This window comes from Pleurodeles waltl, chromosome 7 (assembly GCF_031143425.1).
Source record: "Pleurodeles waltl isolate 20211129_DDA chromosome 7, aPleWal1.hap1.20221129, whole genome shotgun sequence".
NCBI classification, from domain to species: Eukaryota; Metazoa; Chordata; class Amphibia; order Caudata; family Salamandridae; genus Pleurodeles; species Pleurodeles waltl.
Window position 1 is genome coordinate 906044749 of NC_090446.1, and position 20567 is coordinate 906065315.

The 20567-nt window shown below is 41.7% G+C and overlaps 1 protein-coding gene across 2 annotated transcripts in view; it reads right to left on the reverse strand.

Moving 5' to 3' along the window:
* PDGFRB (platelet derived growth factor receptor beta) overlaps positions 1 to 20567 on the reverse strand; it is a 229019-nt gene that overhangs the window by 133630 nt on the left and 74822 nt on the right. For both annotated transcript variants that reach the window (XM_069199532.1, XM_069199531.1), the window contains exon 2: positions 3994 to 4067. In XM_069199532.1, coding sequence (XP_069055633.1) covers positions 3994 to 4054 — 61 coding nt within the window. In that variant the 5' untranslated portion in view covers positions 4055 to 4067. The remainder of the gene's footprint in view (positions 1 to 3993; positions 4068 to 20567) is intronic.

A 20567-nucleotide genomic window follows, 5' to 3' on the forward strand; every position in this document is an offset into this window, starting at 1 on the left:
TAACTTTGGGGTTGCTCTGAACCCCCAACGGTGGGCTAACTTGGACCCAAACTTGAACCCTGTAGGTGGTTTACTTACCTGCAAAAACTAACAAACACTTACCTCCCCCAGGAACTGTTGAAAATTGCACTGTGTCTAGTTTTAAAATAGCTATATGTAATTTATGTGAAAACTGTATATGCTATTTTTCTAATTCAAAGTTCCTAAAGTACCTACCTGAAATTCCTTTCATTTGAAGTATTACTTGTAAATCTTGAACCTGAGGTTCTTAAAATAAACTAAGAAAATATATTTTTCTATACAAAAACCTATTGGCCTGGAATTGTCTCTGAGTGTGTGTTCCTCATTTATTGCCTGTGTATGTACAACAAATGCTTAACACTACTCCTCTGATAAGCCTACTGCTCGACCACACTACCACAAAATAGAGCATTAGAATTATCTCTTTTTGCCACTATCTTACCTCTAAGGGGAACCCTTGGACTCTGTGCATACTATTCCTTACTTTGAAATAGTGCATACAGAGCCAACTTCCTACACTGGCTCTTCCTTCCTCTAATGTGTGCCCCACCCAGGGCCTGCCTTTATGCTGGTGGTGCCCTGTGCGACAGTGTTTGTTGGTGCCCCCACAATAACCGTCACAGCCACTGATGGCCTCACTACCACCCTTTAACAGTGCTCCTCGAAACTCGATCTCTCCCCAGGCAGAACATTAATCACCAGTTATTTTGACATTTTTATTATTACCTGAAATTTCTGAAGGCAAGGAACCCTAAAGGTGCTTTGAAATCATAATATACTTGCAAACAAGTCAGACCCACCCGAAGAGAGCACCCGGTGCAATTTAACTGGTTGCACCGCCTTAGAGCCGGCCCTGGTCCCACCCAGCTCTCAGGAATGGAGCAGTACACAAATATGTCTAGGAGAAACCTATACCCTCCCATGCTCCTCCAGCAAGCATGGGGCCTACCAAAATGGAACCCAGTTCCTTCCATGTGTTGTATCCATTTGAAACATACACACTCACACCACTATGAACTCAAACATGTGAGCAGCTTTTAGTATACTGAACCCTCGCAATGGCATATTTACATTACAGAGTGCCCTTCCAAAACAGCGCACTATTGCATTCATGTGCTACCAGCTCACATATAGTCTTGTGTGTCAATGTAACCATGCATGCTATTTCCTGATGCACTGCACCTTTTCAGAGGTGCATATGAATCTCAGTCACACAACCACATGGCCGATCTCTTCACGCACTGTACTTTCATGCAGGCACACATGTAACCCACAGCCATGGGTGCTATGTTCTGATGCGCTGTATTTTCCCACATATATCTCAGCGCTGCACACAATCCAATGTAGGCTAGGGGTTAGCCAAGCACACAGCAGTGGAACTTTACCAGAGTGTGCCAGGAGGCCCCTCTCCTGTGACACAGGCAAAAGGGCCTCTTCACTCTACTGATCAGTAAAAGTTAAAAACACAGTATGCTGCCACCACCTCGCTTATGCTACTTAACTCCTAGTAAAGTCACTAGCCTTCCACCATTTGAGGGTAGTATATTGTGCGTCCTTCCCAGTCTAAGCAGACCTTAGTCCATGAGATAGGCCTAGTGCATAGTGCACACTCATGAACTGTGTTCGTTCATGACCAAAAATTGCTAGCAACAATCCATATATTACTGCAGCTGGGGCACTTAGGTCAGAGGTACAGGTCTATCACCATGCAAGAGACTTTCTGTCCTGACAATCACATGATAGAAATAGAGTTTTTTAACACTCCTGAACTGCTTGAGAGGGCAGATAGTCCCACATTTGCCAGGGGAGCCCTAATTTGGGTAAAACACATGATTTCCTTCCAAACAAGTACTATACTGTTGGACAAAGGGGGTAGATATGCATTAGTTGAAGGTCGACTATGCAGATGCCCAATTTGTGCCATGCAACTTATATGCCCCCAACTTGGAACAACCCCATTTCCTAAATTGAATCGCATACGGGCGTGCGCCATTTGCAGAGATCTCCTGGATATTGGGAGGTGACTTGGCCTGTGTGTTGGATGTAGCCCTTGACAGATCATATCCCCTTCTCCTTCACACACCAAACATCACTCAGTGCCAAGAACTTAACTCACTAGTTTCAGCAATGGCCTCTAGATGACATATGGAGCCAAGGCATCAGAACCTACTCCTATTACTTACTTCCACATGACCTGTATCTGAGACTTGACAACATTTCATGTTCTATGTCCATATGTCTCTCTATAACCATCACTTACTACCAAGGCTAAAAATTCTCAGATCACAAGCCATTGCAGGCGGGATTCTGCTAAGTAAATGTGGAATCCCCACCCCATATTCCAACATGAAAGTGGTAGAGCGCCATGCTTGGAAATGCGGCATTTTGGGAACGCAGCATGAGAGAATTATTGAGTATATTACGTTTAACCAATCTGGATATAATATGGAACTACAAATGTGAATCTCACAATACCTCTATAAGAAATGTATTTTCTAGAACTATGAAGTATATTCTTCCTATCCTAGTGCACATAAAGGCCTGGTCAACCCCAAAATGACTATTCACCATGAACAGATGAATTAGCAAAAATTGTAAATATACTCTTCTCTCTTATTCATCAACTATGGGGGATAACCATGATGCTAATATTCCAAAGACTTTCCAGGAATTCAAGTGCAGATTTCCACTTCTCTCTCAGAAAAAGTCCCCAAGCAAAACCATCCTTAATCATAATGTGCCATTTCAATGAGACTTCTGGCAGCCTGCTAACTGATACCAGATTAGACAGAATCACATGCCCACACCCTGTCATTTTTGTTGGTTAATATATGCACTTGCGAGTAAGCAACTTGTATCAACTTCTGCTAGTACAGATGTAAAATAGCCATACAGAATTTTCAATAAGTTCCAAGCTACAAATACATTATTAACTTTTTCAAGCTGTAAAAACCAAAATTGCAAGCCCTCCCTTCCCTCTTTGTCTTAGTTGTATTGAATTCTCCTTATCCGTTGACTGCCATATAATCTAAACTAAGTTTATCCTGCACTGCTAACAAGCTAAAAAACGGTATTAGTTATATGTCTTATATTAAAGAGTTACAATATACTGCAACCTATTGGCCAGCTCTAGATAAGTTCATTTTCACTCAGTTTCCACTCCTTATTGGTTCCTGTCCTAGTGCATTACAACTTCTCACTCGCACCATGTGTTCAAAATAATATAAGTACTCCAGACATCATTCACTTATATATTCCCTCTCATGAACACCTGTCACCAAATACGTCCTTATATATTAATAAGCAATGCTGTAATGGTGACGAGAGGTGTGAAATTTGCCAAGTCCAGGTCTGATGAACTAAAAAATATCTGATCCTAAGGAACTTCCACTAGTTGTGATATAATAATCCTTACTATTTACATATCCATTTTCAAGTTCAATTATAATTAGGCACAAGTGATCCTAGTAAGGGAGGACTGTCTTGTTTAGCTTCTAAAGTGAAATGCAGGTCAACAGTTATTTGGAATTCAGATTGATCAATAGGAATTTGAAAACTACAGGGCACTTCCTTGAGAATTCCAAATATCTATCTCAATTTTGAGTTTTTGTTGACTGAGCATCAGAAGTTCCGAATACCCATTGAATTCCAATGCAAATCAGTTTGGCAATTATCATTCCAATTGGTTAATCAGCCCCATAATCGACCAATTTATACTGTAGATGCCTTTGATAGGCATTGCAACATGCTAGTTTATGAATTACTGATTCGAATTCTGAACCCTAGTGACTGAAATTAATTGAGCCTCAAAAATATGTATGACAAATCAATAATTGGGCCATTGAGTTTTCACATTCAGGCAATGGTCACAATATGAAAGAAAAGTAATGCAGACTCAAAAAGAGAAGGAATCTGGAAGTTGGTAACATGCAAGTGAACCTACACGCTCAGACACACAAACACTCGACTCACCTTTGAGAAGGAAGAGGGTTGTCATCCAATGTATGGCCATGGCTGGAAGATGCACCCACATGTGGCACCCACACCTGTGAGAGGGAAATAATTGGCAAAATTAGGAGGACGGGAGCTATTTTAAAGAATACATTCTGGTTAATTTCTATTTCATACATTACCAAAGCACAGTGTCCGATTCATGGTGCAAACATCCTAAGTGACCCAATGTTTTTCTTCGGCAATGCATTTTGTTATTGTTGCACATAACTAGTAGTATTCCCAGGCTTCCTGAAGATTAGATTAAATGCCTTAAGGTTTAAATGAGAATGCTTGAGATAGTATGGTAGCCATGATAGCTTTGTCGAACCTAGCAGTGCCCAAAGTGACAAGCCTATAAAAAGAGACTGGGGTAACCCGGTATCATCAGATTATGGGTATTTTAAGTCAATATTGGTACAGAGGGGTGCCTTCAGATTTATTTATATACATTTATTACAAGTGTGGGATCAATTAGTGAATCAATCAAGGCATTAGATCAGAGGTTCCCAACCTTTTGACTTCTGTGGACCCCCATTTAATGATTACTGGAACCCCGGGACCCCCACTGAATAATTTTTGGAGTCCGGGGACCCCACATTAAGTCATTACTGAAAGCTGGGGACCTAATCTGTTAATAATGTTTAATTTTCTAAGCAGTCGCGGACCCCCTGAAGAGGCTTCGCGGACCCCCAGGGGTCCCCGGACCACAGGTTGGGAACCACTGCCTTAGATTGTCACTAATGAAAATCCACAATATGAGTGAGGTAAAGAGGAACCCACCACAAATAGATCAATTATTTTCATATTAAAAACAACAAATTTCCATATGCGGGCAAAGAATTGGTGTTCCATGAAGGTGAAAGTAGCGATACTGCAGTGTACATGTGTTTAGGGTATTTGAATATACAAAACGAAAATACAGATAACCAAAAGTGTGGCTTTGGACATCTCTCTGCAAAAATAACACTGTGAAATGTAGAAATTGCAAAACAAGAGTGAATACGGTGAACAACAATCATTAAGTAAATGTTTTGACTCCAGTAGGCAACGTTCACAAGGTCTTCTTCAGGACAATGCTTATAACACATTTACATGTAGTGCCCTACTTTAGCCCAAGAAAGAGTATAACTCTCTGAGCGATTGAAAGATGGCTTCAGGAGCAGGACATCAGGGATGGAGAGCAGCAGTGCACTGGTAAATGAAATATGTCCTGCATTTGCTTGAGTTAGAGCTACTGGTGTTGTAAATGCATAGCTTGACTTTTCTTGCCACATAAATTGGTCAACCCTGCTGATTAATTTGTTCCTCGCTGCCACATAATTTCAGTGGCCCTGCATATAACTAAAACACTTTCATGTACCTTTTTCCGCTATCTGCAACAAAGAATGAAAATATTGCTATTATTTATTATACTTATTTATATTATCATTTTGGGGTCCCCCAACATAGTGTGGGGACCCAGAGATTACCTAGACAGAAAGAGCACGTCATGCTGACTGTTTTGATGGTAGTCCCATTGCCCGAGGACCACCACACAATGGGAAAAAATGTTTTGTAAAAGGTATGCCCCGCAAAGAATTATGGGGCAAGTTTCTGAGTGCAGCAAATATTATAGTATCTTGATTGTAATGCTCACAACAGCCCCTAGAGGGCACCACGATAAAACTAGCATTTGTAGGAAACATGGTCATATAACCACAAAGTCAGTCCCTAGAAAGCATAACCACCTGAAAAGAGAATAGTAGAATATAATGCAATGTGACCATATATTTAGCCCCTAGAGACCATAATGCATTATACATATTCAGAACTGCTAGAATAATAATACAAACAAGTCCCTTAAAACACAAACTACTCCCAGCTGTAAAACTGAAGTTCCAACTATGATAGAGCTGAAAAAGACACTGAATTGTGTGAGGCGTTATTATTTGGGGTTCCCCCAACCTACTGTGGGGCCACATAGATGGCCTAGACAGAAAAAGTGTGTTGTGCTGACTGTTTTGATGGTGATCGCATTGTCCTAGGACCACCACACAGTGAGTCACGGGCAAAAATGTTTTGGAAAAAGGAATGCCCCTCTAAGCATTATGGGGCAAGTTTCTGAGTGCAGTGAATATTGTAGTATCTTGACTGTAATGCTCGGAACAGCCACTAGAGAACACTAAAATAAACATGGCATTTGTAAGAAACATGGAAAACATGGAAACATGGAAAAAATAGTCAGCCCCTAGAGAGTAAAACCACATGAAAAGAGAATTGCAGAAAGTAATGCAGTGTAACCATATATTTAGCCCCAAGAGGGCATAGTGTTTTACACATTTTCAGGTCTAGCAGGCCTATTGCAATAATATTACAAACAAGGCCCTTAAAAACACAGTACTTCCAGCCATAAAACGAAAGTCCCAACCATGAGAGCTTAAAAAGACACTGAATGGTGGGAAGGGTTACTGTTTTGGGGTCCCCCTAACCTAGTGTGGGGACCCAGGGATGACCTAGACAGAAAGAGTGTGTTGCCCTGAATGGTTTGGTGATGGCCCCATTGTCCTAGGACCACCAAAGACTGAGACATGGGCCACAATGTTTTGTAAAAGAAATGTTCCGCAAAGCACTACGGGGCCAGTTTCCTGAGTGCAGTGAATATTGTAGTATCAGCTCCTGTTGTGCCGGGACAGCCACTTTGAGGATTTCTGTGTTTTTTCTGTTCAAAATTCACCAGTTTTAAAAGATTTCAGCTGCTAAACCTGTACATAAGTGGTACTCATGTAAAGCACTCCTCCGGTCAAGTTTGTGCTAAATGAAACTTCACATACGTAAGTGGTACTCATGTAAAGCGCTTCTCCAATCAAGTTTGCGCTGTATAAAAGTTCTCCAAAAAAAGGAAAAATAAAAAAAGAATGTCCCTCCAGCTTGCAGCCTTTGGGCACAGACACCACAAAGAAACAGCGGCATGCCTAAAAACATACAGACACAGACCGTGAAACGGAGAGGCAACCGAAAAAAAGGAAAAAGTAGTGCCCCACAGTAAGGTATTTGGCTGATTGTGCAATAATCCATGTAACAGGGTCAGTCTCAAAGGCGGTAACAAAGCAGCCTCAAGGCTGGACAAACGTAAACCACTTACCTACGGTACCAAGAGAATTTGGAAAGGCAGGCTAAGGAACGAATGAAAGGGATGGTCATGAGATGGGCATGGTGAAAGCCCACAGAAATAGATTACAACATGTTGAAGACAGCGCATGTGTGCTGCCTAGGCGTGACCTAAAAAGCTGTAATTTGTCTGCGTTATGCTCCAAGCCACAGCAAGAACTGTCATCTACTCGTGGCACAATAGATTCATTCATTAATCTCTCAATTGTATAAGTTTACTGATAATTAAATAAATCATAAGGAACTCCTCTCAGCTATGTGGGCAGCAGACATAATCAAATAATGATTCCTCCTATCAGCAATTGATTTGGTATAATGTACATTGTGAAGGTATTTACCTTAGTCCAGCAGTGCCATTACTCATGTGCCATAAAGACTGAGTTACAAATGAATTTTTCACCATAAGTATATTGTTATGGCCACAAATGTCCGGATTTGTGCAGCTGAGTATTTGCAGAAGGGCACCGAGTGTGGTGTGGTGGTGGTGGTGGTGGTGGTGGTGGTGGGGGAATGTAACCATTAACTCATATGTAATTGTACACCACAGCTGTGTACAAAAAGTAACTCCCACACAAAGTGTAGCAAGTGGTCATTACAAAGTTTTGTTACCCTTGCGAACTTCATAACGCCCACAAACGTGTCAGTTACTGAGAATGTCTAAACTGTTTTCCGATCTTCTTTTCTCCTGGAAATGGTTGAGGATTTGCTCCTGAAAAGAGCTCAAGTAAATCCCTTACCAGGATGGAAAAAAATTGAATACCACCAAACATCTTGGGTATGTAGGAAAATGGTTTTCCCAAGAGGAACGTTGTGTATCACAGAGAGGTTAAAAGGAAAGGTATGTGCAATTTCACATAGGTGCTGGCTTCTCCCAGTTCGCAAGTGAATACCTCTGGGTCAGAACATTTCCAGTACTCATTTTCTTTGCCTGCCACTGCTACTACGAGGTCAGAATGCTAAAGTATGCAGGGCCAAATGAGTTTGGATTCCTTTTTTGCCCTCACCTTCCAAGCGCACTTTGGCAATGGGTGTAAAAGCCAGCCAGCCTCCCTCACTCCCTCGTTACTTTTTTCCATGTCATAGCTTTCTTTCTTTTACCTTTTTTATTTTGTTATTTCTTTTTGTATTTGTTTCTCCTTCCCCATTATTTCCTTGCGTTTCCTTTCTCCTTTCCCTTCCTCCTTGTCGTTTCCTTCTGATTTACAGGCCCAGCTCGACCACATTTTCTCCGATGGTCCAGGGATCAGGAAAGGAAATTCAGCAGTCAACTGGCTTTGCTAACTCACTGGCACATGTGCCATCCAGCTCCGCGGAGGACGTGGGTCTTTGCTGCTCACATTCCTGAGGAGGTTATTCTGTGGCACACAATGGGTCACGTGCTGTCACATTCCCACACATTGTGTCCCTGGGAGCCAGAGCCCACACTCAGCACTTCCCCTACATTCCAAATATTTGCGAGTCACACTAGTACTAGGCCTCGGTGGGGAGGGCTGTTTTCCTTCCCCTATTACCGCACAATAGCCACTAACATGCCTCTAAATGGCTGCACCAGAGGCCTGAGAAACTAAACAAGCGCGGACTCTATTCAACCAGACCGGCCCGGGCCTCACGGACTCGCGAGACTCGTGACAGGTGCAGCTGGCGAGGCTGAAGGCTTCCGGGCCCGGGTTACCACCTCACTCCTCACTGCTCTACTGCGTCAGAGCTCTTTAGAACCCCACAGAGATGTGCATCACGCCACCGCCGAAAGCAGGAAGGACAGACCTTTGAAATAAATAGTGAAAAAAACGAACCCAGTCCGTTGTGACATTCTGTTTCGTTACTGTTTTCCAGTCGTTCATATGACACATTTTATACTTATAGGAATTTCACCATTTTTCACGCCGGTCTTTGCACAAGGAGCCCAATTCCCGCTTTCCGGACAAGTTAAGTGTAGTGTGTAATTTGATGCATCTTTACCATTTCACAAAGTACAGCGTGGCGACTCCTCTAAGAGTCAATAGTGTTACAGAAACATATATAATTACAGACATAGACATGGGAGAGGCTGCAAATAACACATTTTCGTATGTTGAAGGCGGTACTCTGATAATACCCGATTGACTTCTGGATGTACACTAAAGTCCTGGTCACCAGTCAGTCTCGGCTTAATACCTCGGTGGGACGCCACTCTGTCTGACCACAATTGGCCTGGAGTTTCACAATGGGCTTTACCGGGTGCGGGAGTGCTGTACTCAATTTTACTGGCTGGTAATTCTGGTAATATTGGTGGATGAGTTGCTCCATCACAACGGTGATGGATATCCCATTCACCGAATCCTAAGGGACTTAGGGCCAGATGTATCAAGCTCCCGGTTTGCTTTTCTTAAATAGCAAATTTTAAGAAATCACTATTTTAGAAATGCAAAGTGGGATGTATGAAAATTGCGAGTAGGTAATAGCGATTTCTTACAATTCGCAATCGCTATTACCGAATTGCAATTAGGGAATGGGACTCCATTCATCCCTATGGGCCTGTAGGCCCGTAGGTGCGAATGGTTTTGCATGACCTAATTTGCGAATTCCTAATTAGGTAATGCAAACCTCAGGGTGCTGGGGGCCTAAGACCCCCTTTGATGCACCCCAAAAAAATATTTGGGGACATGTAAAGCGCACACATGCCCAAGGGGCCCAAGGGGCATTTTTAATGCATTTTTGAAAATTGCACAAAAATTCCCTATTTGCGATTTCCTATTTAGGGAATCGTAATTTGCGATTCCCTAAATGGAGTCGTAATTTTAAGGAATCGCTATTTTTGCGATTACTTAAAATTGCACTGCAAATTACTTTCATAAATCATGAAAGGCAGTTTTGCATTCGCAAACGGTGGAATTTTGCGATTCGCACCGTTTGTGAATGCAAAATGCCTCGATACATCTGGCCCTATGTGTGTTAAACCTCTCAGTATAGGAAATACAGCGCAGAATCCTTCAAAGTAATTTCGGGTCCACAAGTTATGCCCCATTCTACGGGGTTATCTAATAATAGGCAGATTTCCATGTGGAGATACTGGGGCTGTAAGAATAATTCTAGCCAATGGGAATCTCTGCAAGGAATTTCACCTAACTCGTAATTAGATTCATAAGAAGGATGATTTTACGGAATCAATAGGTTAGTCTGTTAGTTTACTGCATTAGTGCTCTGATTACTGATTAGCAATGCTTCACTTCCGTACATTCATAATGATTAGTCATCCCTGGCAACTGCACTAGTCCTTAAAATGTAACAACAGTTTTTAGTTTCTCCTCTAATTGGCCGATGGTCTCTCTTAACTGTCCAGTGGGCCCTAATATAAGTAAAATAATTCTCCTTTGTTGGGCAGTGACAGACAGCCATACTTGGTAGAGGGGGTTTGTGGGGGGGGGGGGGGCGTCATCCCTCTCGACCCTGAGGCCACTGCACCTGCTGCACTATTGATTGCTATGCCCCTGTAAATGCCAGACTATTCAGCTGCAAGTCCTCTTTGTAACACTCCAGCACCGGGGTTCAAGACATGCAAGGGAATGAGAGTACCCACGCCTGTGATGCTGACAAGTGTCCTGGGTGATTAAGGTTACCAGCAACTAATTGGAGCATTACCTTAAGATTATAAAGGCTTTGCAAGTAGGGACAAGTTTTCAAACAATAACTCTTGACTGTCTCCCACAAGCCATGCAAAAATGATGATCCTTGTGGGACTACTGGTTCCAAAACATCACTTAGGGCGAGAGGCACCGCCCTAAAAACCATCAAATCAATAGCCACAAATTGCTTACACTGTCAGCACATTTTAAATGATCATGAAATCGTTCACCGATGGAAGACAGTGTTAGCAATGGGCCACAAAATAATGAATAACCACAGACATCCAAATCAGCAACTGCAGGGGCATTGCCTAACACATGGCTCTGATGCCACGGCTAAACAATGGCAGCAGGCACATTGCCGTCCTAAGCAGTTTAAGCAATTGATACACACATCTATCCAAAACTCCCTGACAAGGAACTCATGCACGCACAGCTCAACAAAAATACACATTCACTCAAGCTAGTGGCAGTCCAGAATATAATAGTCAAAAAACACCACCACGAGGCAGCTCAGAAACCTGAACTGGTGTGGAAAGCCACCCTGAACCTCCAGTACTGACACCATAGCCTATTTGATGCACGTATTGCAGGGATCGGTGTTTAATCTGCTGCTTGCGGCCCGACTCATCACAACCTATTTTATAGTCTTAGTGTGGCGTCTGCAGAGTGCAGTGTGTAACCTGCCGGTCACGAGTGGGAATTCTAGGAAGTTCAATGGCTTCGTGTTTATGTTGAAGAGATCCCTATGTAACTTGCAGGTCAAACACTTTGATCCCAGTGATTAGTTCAATGTGTCGTTTGTCTGTTTCAAACAACTGCATTTAGTCTGCCCTAAAGCTTGAATCTTTGCAGGCCTAACTCAATGTTCATTCATTCGAGGGTAATACAGAATTTTCGAGCTGTCTGTAACACTCAGCTCAGGGTTGAGTCTGAAAGGGTTATCAAAAGGCAGCAGAGCTGATGATGATGATGAGTGGTATCGTGCTGGGTAGAGATTAACACCTATTAGCAAGAGCCAAAAACATCTCATTTTGTATTGTTTGCTAACTGTACAGATATACCTACGTACATATGGCACATTGCATATAATGTATGTTGAATAGAGCGGATATCTTCTGTTCCTATATTGGAGACAGGAAACGACATAGCTTGCAGTAATTTCTGTTGTCTCTCGATGAACTTTTGTTAGAATTATTGATTATCTACATCCCTCTGCTGTCTGCCTTATGGCTTAATTTGCACAACGGAAATGCCACATTCACACATCTATACTTGCTCATATTTTATCACATTTTCTATGTGAATCTCTCGTTTTAGAGCGATTTCATAAGTGGTCCACTTTGTAAAGTGACAGAGCAGAGTGTATATTTCCTTCCCGTGCTGGCCCATTGAGTCTGGTGACAGGTGTGACAATATTCAGCTCTGCTGCCTTTTGATAACCCTTTCAGACTCAACCCTGAGCTGAGTGTTACAGACAGCTCGAAAATTCTGTCATTAAAGAGTGAGCACAGCTCTATTTTCAGTGCAAAGCTTGTTGGAGGTGCTCAAGGACATTCTGAATGATGAACAGAAGATTCAGCAAGGAATGCGCTCAAATTCTCGCTAGGCAGAAACTTTATTTAAAAGGCACATCTAGCCAGACTATGGCTCAGATTTAAGAGGGCCTAGCGCCGCCTTGCGCCACATTAGCGTCATTTGTTTTGTATGCTAATGTGGCCCAATGACGCCAAAATCGCCGCATCAGATTTACAAAGTGGCGCAATGCATGCATTGCGCCACTTTGTAACTCCTTGCGCCACATTATGCCTGCACCAGGCATAATGTATGCAAGGGGGGTGTGGCCCCATTACGGGTACCAAAAAAATGGTGCAAAGAAATCAAAAAGATTTCTTTGCACCATTTTTTTCAGCATTTTTAACACCCGCTCAGAGCAGGTGTTAAAAAGGGGCACACCATTGGTTATAATGGGCCCCTATGTACTGTTTAGGGTTAGCGCCAACATTTTGGCACTAACCCTGAACAGTACATCAGTAGCGTAAAAAATTCTGACGCTGTTGCCCCCTACCCTGTGCCATGGTGCGCTACATTTTAAGTACGGCGCACACATGGTAGCAGTAGGGAGGCACTAAGGGTCACAAGGAAATTGGGGCTGCACTGGGTGCTGCACCACTTTTCTTAAATCTGCCCCTAAATGTGGTCAAGTATCCAGCCAATTACACACGCCTTCGCGACTGAGACCAACAGTTAAAAGTGGGTGTTAACAGGACATTTGCTAAAAGCTGGAGTGCCGCAACTGTCCACTTGTCTCATCCACCTTCTCCCTTAGAGGTAGAGGGGGAGTATTTTGTCAATAATGGAGCTGCCACCAGGAACTCAAATTTGATGGTGCAGTCATTGGTGTACATTTAGTTGGATATATCTTAATGGTGAGCCTTGTGTGATGCCATGTGTGCTGGCATGTGCTTGTAGACAACTCTGAGGTGGTTGTTTGTGCAGACAAACCCCTGAGTTCAAGGATTGTCGTTGGCAAATACAAAAGTTCCAGAAAGTCTGCCACGACATGGCATGGTAGATATGTTATTGGTGATTTTGACAAACCAGTCCCCTCAATTTGAGGTTGGTGATACCTCGCTGAAAACAAGCATTTGCAATGCAATCGGTCTCGCATTTGCTAGATTTAGAGCTATTGGCATTGTAAATGAGAATGTTTTTAACCCATGAGTTTTGGTTTGGAATGTAGTGGATGTGTGTGATGTGGAGTGGAATTATGTGGGTTATGTTGTGTTATGTTATGCTATGTTGTATTATGTTATGCTATGCTATGTTGTATGTTGTGCTATGTTATGCTATGCTGTCTTATGTTGTGTTATGTTATGTTATGCTATACTACGTTGTGTTATGTTATGCTATGTTGCACTATGTTATGCTATGCTATGTTGTATGTTGTATAATGTTATGCTATGCTATATTGTCTTATGTTGTGTTATGCTATGATAGGCTATGTTATCTTAGGTTATGTTATGCTATGCTGTGCTGCATTATGTTGTGCTATGTTATGCTATATTGTGCTATCTTATGCTATGTTGTGTTATATTGTGTTATGTTATGCTAAGTTGTGTTATATTGTGTTATGTTATGCTATGCTATGTTACCTTGTTCTGTTCTGTTATGCTATGCTATATTGTGTTATATGTGTTATTTTATGCTGTGCTATATTGTGTTATGTTATGTTATGCTGAGTTATATTGTATTATGTTATGCTATGCTATAATGTGTTACGTTGTATTAGCTTATGCTATGCTATGTGGTGTTGTGTTGTCTTATGGTATGCTATGTTGTGTTATGCTCTACTATATTGTGTTATATTGATTTTTTGCTATGCTATGTTGTGTTATGTAATGCTATGCCATGTTGTGTCATATTGTGTTATGTTATCCTATGTTGTGTTATGTTATGCTATGCTATGTTATGTTGGTTTATGTTTTGTTATGCTATGCTATGTTGTTTTATGTTATGTTATTCCATGTTGTGTTATGTTATGCTATAGTGTGTTATGTTATACAATGCTATGTTGTGTTATGTTATGTTGTGCTATGCTTTGTTGTATTATGTTATGCTATGGAATGCTGTGTTCTACTGTGTTATATTGTGTTATATATTGCTGTGCTTTGTGTCAGCTGAAGGGACAGAAAACGCAAACCGCCAAGCTAGGACGGAATAAACACCAGGCATGCAGGCCGCAGGCACTTTATTTTTTGTTGTGTTTTGTGAACCTCTATAAAGCATTCAAGGTCCCTCAAGAGCTGTATAAAATGGACAAGACAGCATAAAAAATATTCAGAATAAAGAAGCTTATCTTTTTTCACGAGGGTGGAAGGAAAGTTAAAAGTGCATTGCATCCGTACAAAATATTCTGAATAAACAGGTAGGATTAATACAATGAGTTCAGGCATTTGTGCCTGATCACGCTGTGAGCGCCATAACCGGTATACAGCGAGACACGGCGAGACAAAAGAAAAAGAATTTGCCTACACTGAAGAATATCGGCAATTGTGCAATTATCCATGTAACAGGGGTAGTCTACAAGGCATAACAAAAACAGCCTCAAGGCGGGACACATGCAAAGCATTTACCAATGACATCAAGTGAGTTCTGAATGGCAAGCCCACGAACGAGTGAAAGTGATGAGCGTGAGGTGGCAGTGGTTAAAAGCCCACAATATTAACAACAGATCAAAGCGCGTGCATGCTCAGCCTAAAAACTGCTGATCCAGCAGGACCCCTTAAATTGGTTCACTAGTTTTGCCAAGGAAGCACTGCAACCATCATCTGAACTACTGTTCTTTAGTAGTAGTAGTAGCTTTTATTGCATAATTACTTAAAAGCATTGCATAAAATACAAATACTTTACCATAAAAATACTTCTAGACATGTACAATATCCTCCGCTTCACTGCATTCTGCGGTAAGTGTCAGTGCAAAGTGTACTAGAATCAGACGCCCGTCCTTGTTATCAATTCTAATGACATTGAACATTTGAGCTTTCTACCTATAATTCTGTCCGCATATCAGTGTAGATGCTCAAGCAAAAGACTGTTATATAACGTCTGATAAAATTAAATGTTATACAAGATCTAAAACTTAAAGCTAGAGTGCCGATCACAGGGAGTGCTTGATATTACTGCATAGTCTCGTCCTTTAGTGTGCGTCCACAAGCGCGGCGATGGAAGAGTAGTTGCCTACATCAGCCTTCGCTACAGTCTGGAAATTGAGATAGCAGTGGAAAGGGCAGAGTACAGTAATGCACAATAGTAAGACCTGAAAGATCAAACAGAGATGCCTTGTCTGGCCTATCACTTCCAAGGTCTGACTCAGAGTCTCAAACTATCAAGGAGCTTTTCATGGGTGAGTAAGGAGCGGGAAGAACAGAGTTGTAATACACAATAGTAAGAGGTGAAAGTTTGCACAGAGACACTCTGTCTGGCCTATCACTCCAAGGTCTAGCTCGGAGTCTCAAGCTATCAGGGAGCTATCATGGGTGAGCAAGCCACTTCGTTAATAATGTTTCTTTAGTGGCCGCCTCTCCCCTTTTCGATTCTGCACGTTGGAGGCTCCGGGCATTCTGTAGGGCCAGTCTCATACTGGTGAAAAATGTCCCAAGCGAGCAAGTTCCGTACTGTTCTTTAAATTAGTATACTAGTCATATCTAAAAGAAAAGGAAAACAAAAAAAGCCACAACACTTAAGAAGGTACAACACAGTTCAATGTGCCAATGGGTTATGTAGAGAATAAGGAAACAAACCAAAATATCAGAATACGTGGCCCAGCAAAGAACTTAACTCTCCCACACAGAGACTTTAATTAGGTTGTAAGGTTGATTTCACAGTCCATGGCTCTATACACATAGGGCCAGATGTATCAAGGTTTTTTGCATTCGCAAACGGTGCGAATGCCCGTTTGCGAATGCAAAAAGCCAGGTCAGAATGTATGAAAGACATTCTGAACGCAAAAATAGCGATTCCTTAAAATTGCGACCCTGTTTAGAGAGTCGCAAATTGCAACTCTCTAAATAAGAAATCGCAAATAAGGACTCCTTATTTGCGATTTCTTAGCACATGTATGAAGCCATTCCTAAATGCGATTTGGGCATTTAGGAATCGCTATTTACCACCAGGTTGAACCTGGTGGTAACCATGTGCAAAATGTAAAAATGCATTTAAAATGCATTTTTAAAATGTACATGTAAAGCACACATGCCCTTTTGACATGTGTGTACCTTACATGTCCCAAAAGAAAATTTTGGGGTGCAGCAGAGGGGGCTTTAGGCCCCCAGCACCCTGGGGTATTGCATTTCCAAAATTGCGATTTCTTAACCAGAAATCGCATTTTTGGAAATGCAAAAAATTTGCAGATATGGGCCCATAGGTGCGAATGGGGAGAGATTCTCTATTTGCGATTCGGTAATAGCATTTGCGATTTTTAAGAAATCGCTATTACCGAATCGCAAAAATCATACATACCTTTTTGCATTTCTGAAATAGCGATTTCTTAAAAATCGTTATTTGAGAATCGCAAATCGGTTGTATGATACATCTGGCCCATATTTCTGATACAATCATATTTAATAATGCACTCCATTTAAAGGATCAAGCTCCATCTCTGTTGGAGAACAATCAACGAAATTCAAACTGTCAACATGTGGTGTGCTGTATTTTGAGGATAAAAAAACAGCTTCTTCTGGGCAGTTCACCTTGAATAAAGGGATTTCCTAACAAAGTCAATGTTTTCCAAAGTAGAATCTACTCATAAGTGTTCAGTCCTTGAGGTTTTCGTATCAATCCGAATAAGTAACAGTTACCAGCCTCGTCTGCAACCATGTATCAACATATATCCAGGCTTGTCAATGACATGTACCTAGTCTTGTTGGTGTCATATTCTCACACTATTTTATAATTTAACCTCACTTATAGATTAAAAATAGCAGCATACCAAAGACATGTGTTGATCCTTTGGAATGTTCTTACCAAACTGGTTCACCAACCAAAGTGCCTTATAGTGCCTCATTTTTTAAGTTTTGCTGGCACGCGTGTGCTTGCACGCTGGGCTTCTGAAATCTCTTGTAAATGAAAAAAACAACAAAAACGGCTTTGAGCCCGCCCATCACTTCCCGATACTTACCATTGGGTAGGTCTGATGTCACTCTCTTTTCCTTACTTCTTATTGGTCAGCTCGTTGTCTGGTTTCACTCTGCAGATCTTCCTGCTCTGCTTTCTGTTCAAGCCATGGAGCATTGCCGAAGTACAGCTTCTGGGCACTCAGCATTAGCTGGTGACCAGTGTCTTTCCCCTAGCTATGCAGTATGAAGGTACTGCTTCTTTCTTATTTGCTGTCTAGCACGCTGTCCATTTTGGAATGGTTAGTGATTGCGAAATAAAGGTTGGATGCTACGCATCCCAAGTATCATCCCATGATAATTGCAATCGCTGTCTTGGGTTTGGAATTGTTTCGCAGTAATGTTTATTTTTGCTTTGAAGCATCTTTTCCCACTGCCATCACTGATCACCAGTAGAGCAATGCTGCAAGAAAACACAGAATGCTTGTTTTGTGAGCCATCTTAGCAGAGTGAGAAGAGGCGGAGTGCAACGGATGAGAAGTCAGCCACCATTAAAACTCTCCGTCAAACTTGCAGGCATGCCTCAGTCGATTACTTCTGAGTTGAAGAAGTAACCTTGGTGATTAGTTCTCTTCTCTCATTATTGCGGTGCTGCTGAGATTGAGCTTCTCCGTGGGAGTTAAAAGTTAGGGCCAGATGTATGAACAGATTTTGCACTCGCAAACAGCGAAATCGGCCGTTTGCGAGTGCAAAATCGAGGTCTGCAATGCATCAAATGCATTCGCAGACCAAAAACTGTAAATCGCAAAAATTTCGATTTTCTGCGTTGCGACCTGGATTTTGCAAATCGCAATTTGCGATTCGCAAAATCCAGGTCGCAATGCAATTCTGCAAAAAATCGCAAATTGCGATTTTTCGCAGAATGGTATTTTGCAAGTGCAAAATACCATGAACTGCAACCAGGTGGTAACCTGGTGCAAAATTAAAAAATGCAGTAAAACTGCATTTTTAAATTTGATATGTAAAGCACACATGCCCTTTTGGCATGTGTGTACTTTACATGTGGAAAAAAAAAAATGGGGTGCAGGAGAGGGGGCCTTAGGCCCCCAGCACCCTGGCCCTTTGCTTTTCCCAAATTGCGATTTCTGTTTCAGAAATCGCAATTTGCAAAATGCAAAAAATTCGTAGCTATGGGCCAACAGGCCCATAGCTGCGAATGGGGCCAGTATCGCAATTTGCGATTCGGTAATTGCATTTGCGATTTTTAAGAAATCGCAATTACCGAATCGCACATGTGATACATGGCCCTTTGCGAGTCGGTAATTGCGATTTCTTAAAAATCGCAATTACCGAATCGCAATGGGCCAGATTCATACATCTGGCCCTTAGTGACTTACGTTTTAGTATTTTTGTGGAATAGACTTTGTAACGGGTCACAGGGTGTAGGTGCAGAGACTTCCAAAGTCTGTTGACTGTCAACTCAAGTCTGTTCCCATCAGCACTCTAACTCTACCTTAAGCGAAGTTAGCAGGCACTCAAAAAACATAATGACGAAATGGATGCAAAGTTGATAAATGCCTGCAATACGCTTACACAAAAAAATGGGAAGCTGCTCTTTTAGCATGAGTGTTTTTTTAAAGTACAGAAATTGGGTTAAATCACATGGCGAGTAACATAATCTTCTGAAACTAGTGTCTGTGTTGGGGAGAACACATTGAGTCTGTCAGAGTGAAGGTAAAAGGAGATGTCGCTGACGACCTAATTCTCAAATTTTAGGATTTTCTTTAAAAATTTACTGTTATCAGGTATGCTAGTTAAAGTCAATTCATTGCCAGTTCCTGAACTAAAAATCATGCTGAGACGCAGGCAGCTGTGGGATGCACATACATTAGTATTCCTAATCCACACGTTGACAAAGGCGAAATCTATTGGCTTTGCCAATGCTTGTTAATTTCAAGTGAAGCGGCCAAACTCGAAGAAATGTAATTTCGTTTTGACCTCTTATTTAGGTGGCTTCCAAAGAATAAGCAACGAGGTAATATCTGTTTGACCTGCTTAGTGTGGATTGTCCCCAGATTCTGGATTACCCAATAGAAGATTCTAATTGCTAAATTATGTCTCTAAGGACACCACCGTTCATCTGTAATACTCCTGAATCAACCACATAACATAAACCTCAGACGTACCACCGACACATGCTTGACAAATGAAGGTGGTAAAAGACACCATTTATTTGGGACTCGATTAACCTTTACAGCAGGGACATTTTAAGGATTTCGGTAGCCCTGAGCCAAACATATTTTGGGGGCCCCTGTTCAGAACAGCTTTAAATTTATAACCCCATTTCAACTTTGGCATGCCCTCTTTTGCCAGGCCACTAACACTGCACAGGCACACGTCCAAATTCTAAGTGTGTTTCCATCCAATGTTCAGCGATAGTGATGTGTGTTTTCATTATTATAATATAGCAGCAGCCCACGAATATTATTGCAAATGATCTCTGCGACTGACTGACATTTCTCATATGTGAGATCCTGTTTTGATCTAAAGGGAACTTTTTATGGATTGTGCATGGTATTAAAAACAAACATTTCTCTGCAAAGTATCTGTAATAGATTCCTACATATAAATTAAAGGGAAGTGTATTTAACACAATCTATGTTTAAGAATCATAAAGGTTCATCAGGCAGGACTGTGTGGAAAACAGTACAGATCTATCAGGGTGCCTTCTGAAAGGCTGAGCCCCTGGGCCAGAGCCCACTTTGCCTATACCTTAAAACGTCTCTAGCCGCTAGTAGGTACTATCCTCACAGGGTTACTGTGAGAAAGTAGCCTCTTTCTAGCCTTGTTACCCCCACTTTTGGCCTGTTTGAGAGTATATGTCAGGGTGTTTTCACTGTCTCACTGGGATCCTGCTTGCCAGGGCCCAGTGCTCATAGTGAAAACCCTATGTTTTCAGTATGTTTGTTATGTGTCACTGGGACCCTGCTAGCCAGGACCCCAGTGCTCATAAGTTTCTGACCTATATGTATGTGTTCCCTGTGTGATGCCTAACTGTCTCACTGAGGCTCTGCTAACCAGAACCTCAGTGGTTATGCTCCCTCTACCTTACAAATTGTCACTAACAGGCTAGTGACCAATTTTACCAATTCACATTGGCATACGGAAACACCCTTATAATTCCCTAGTA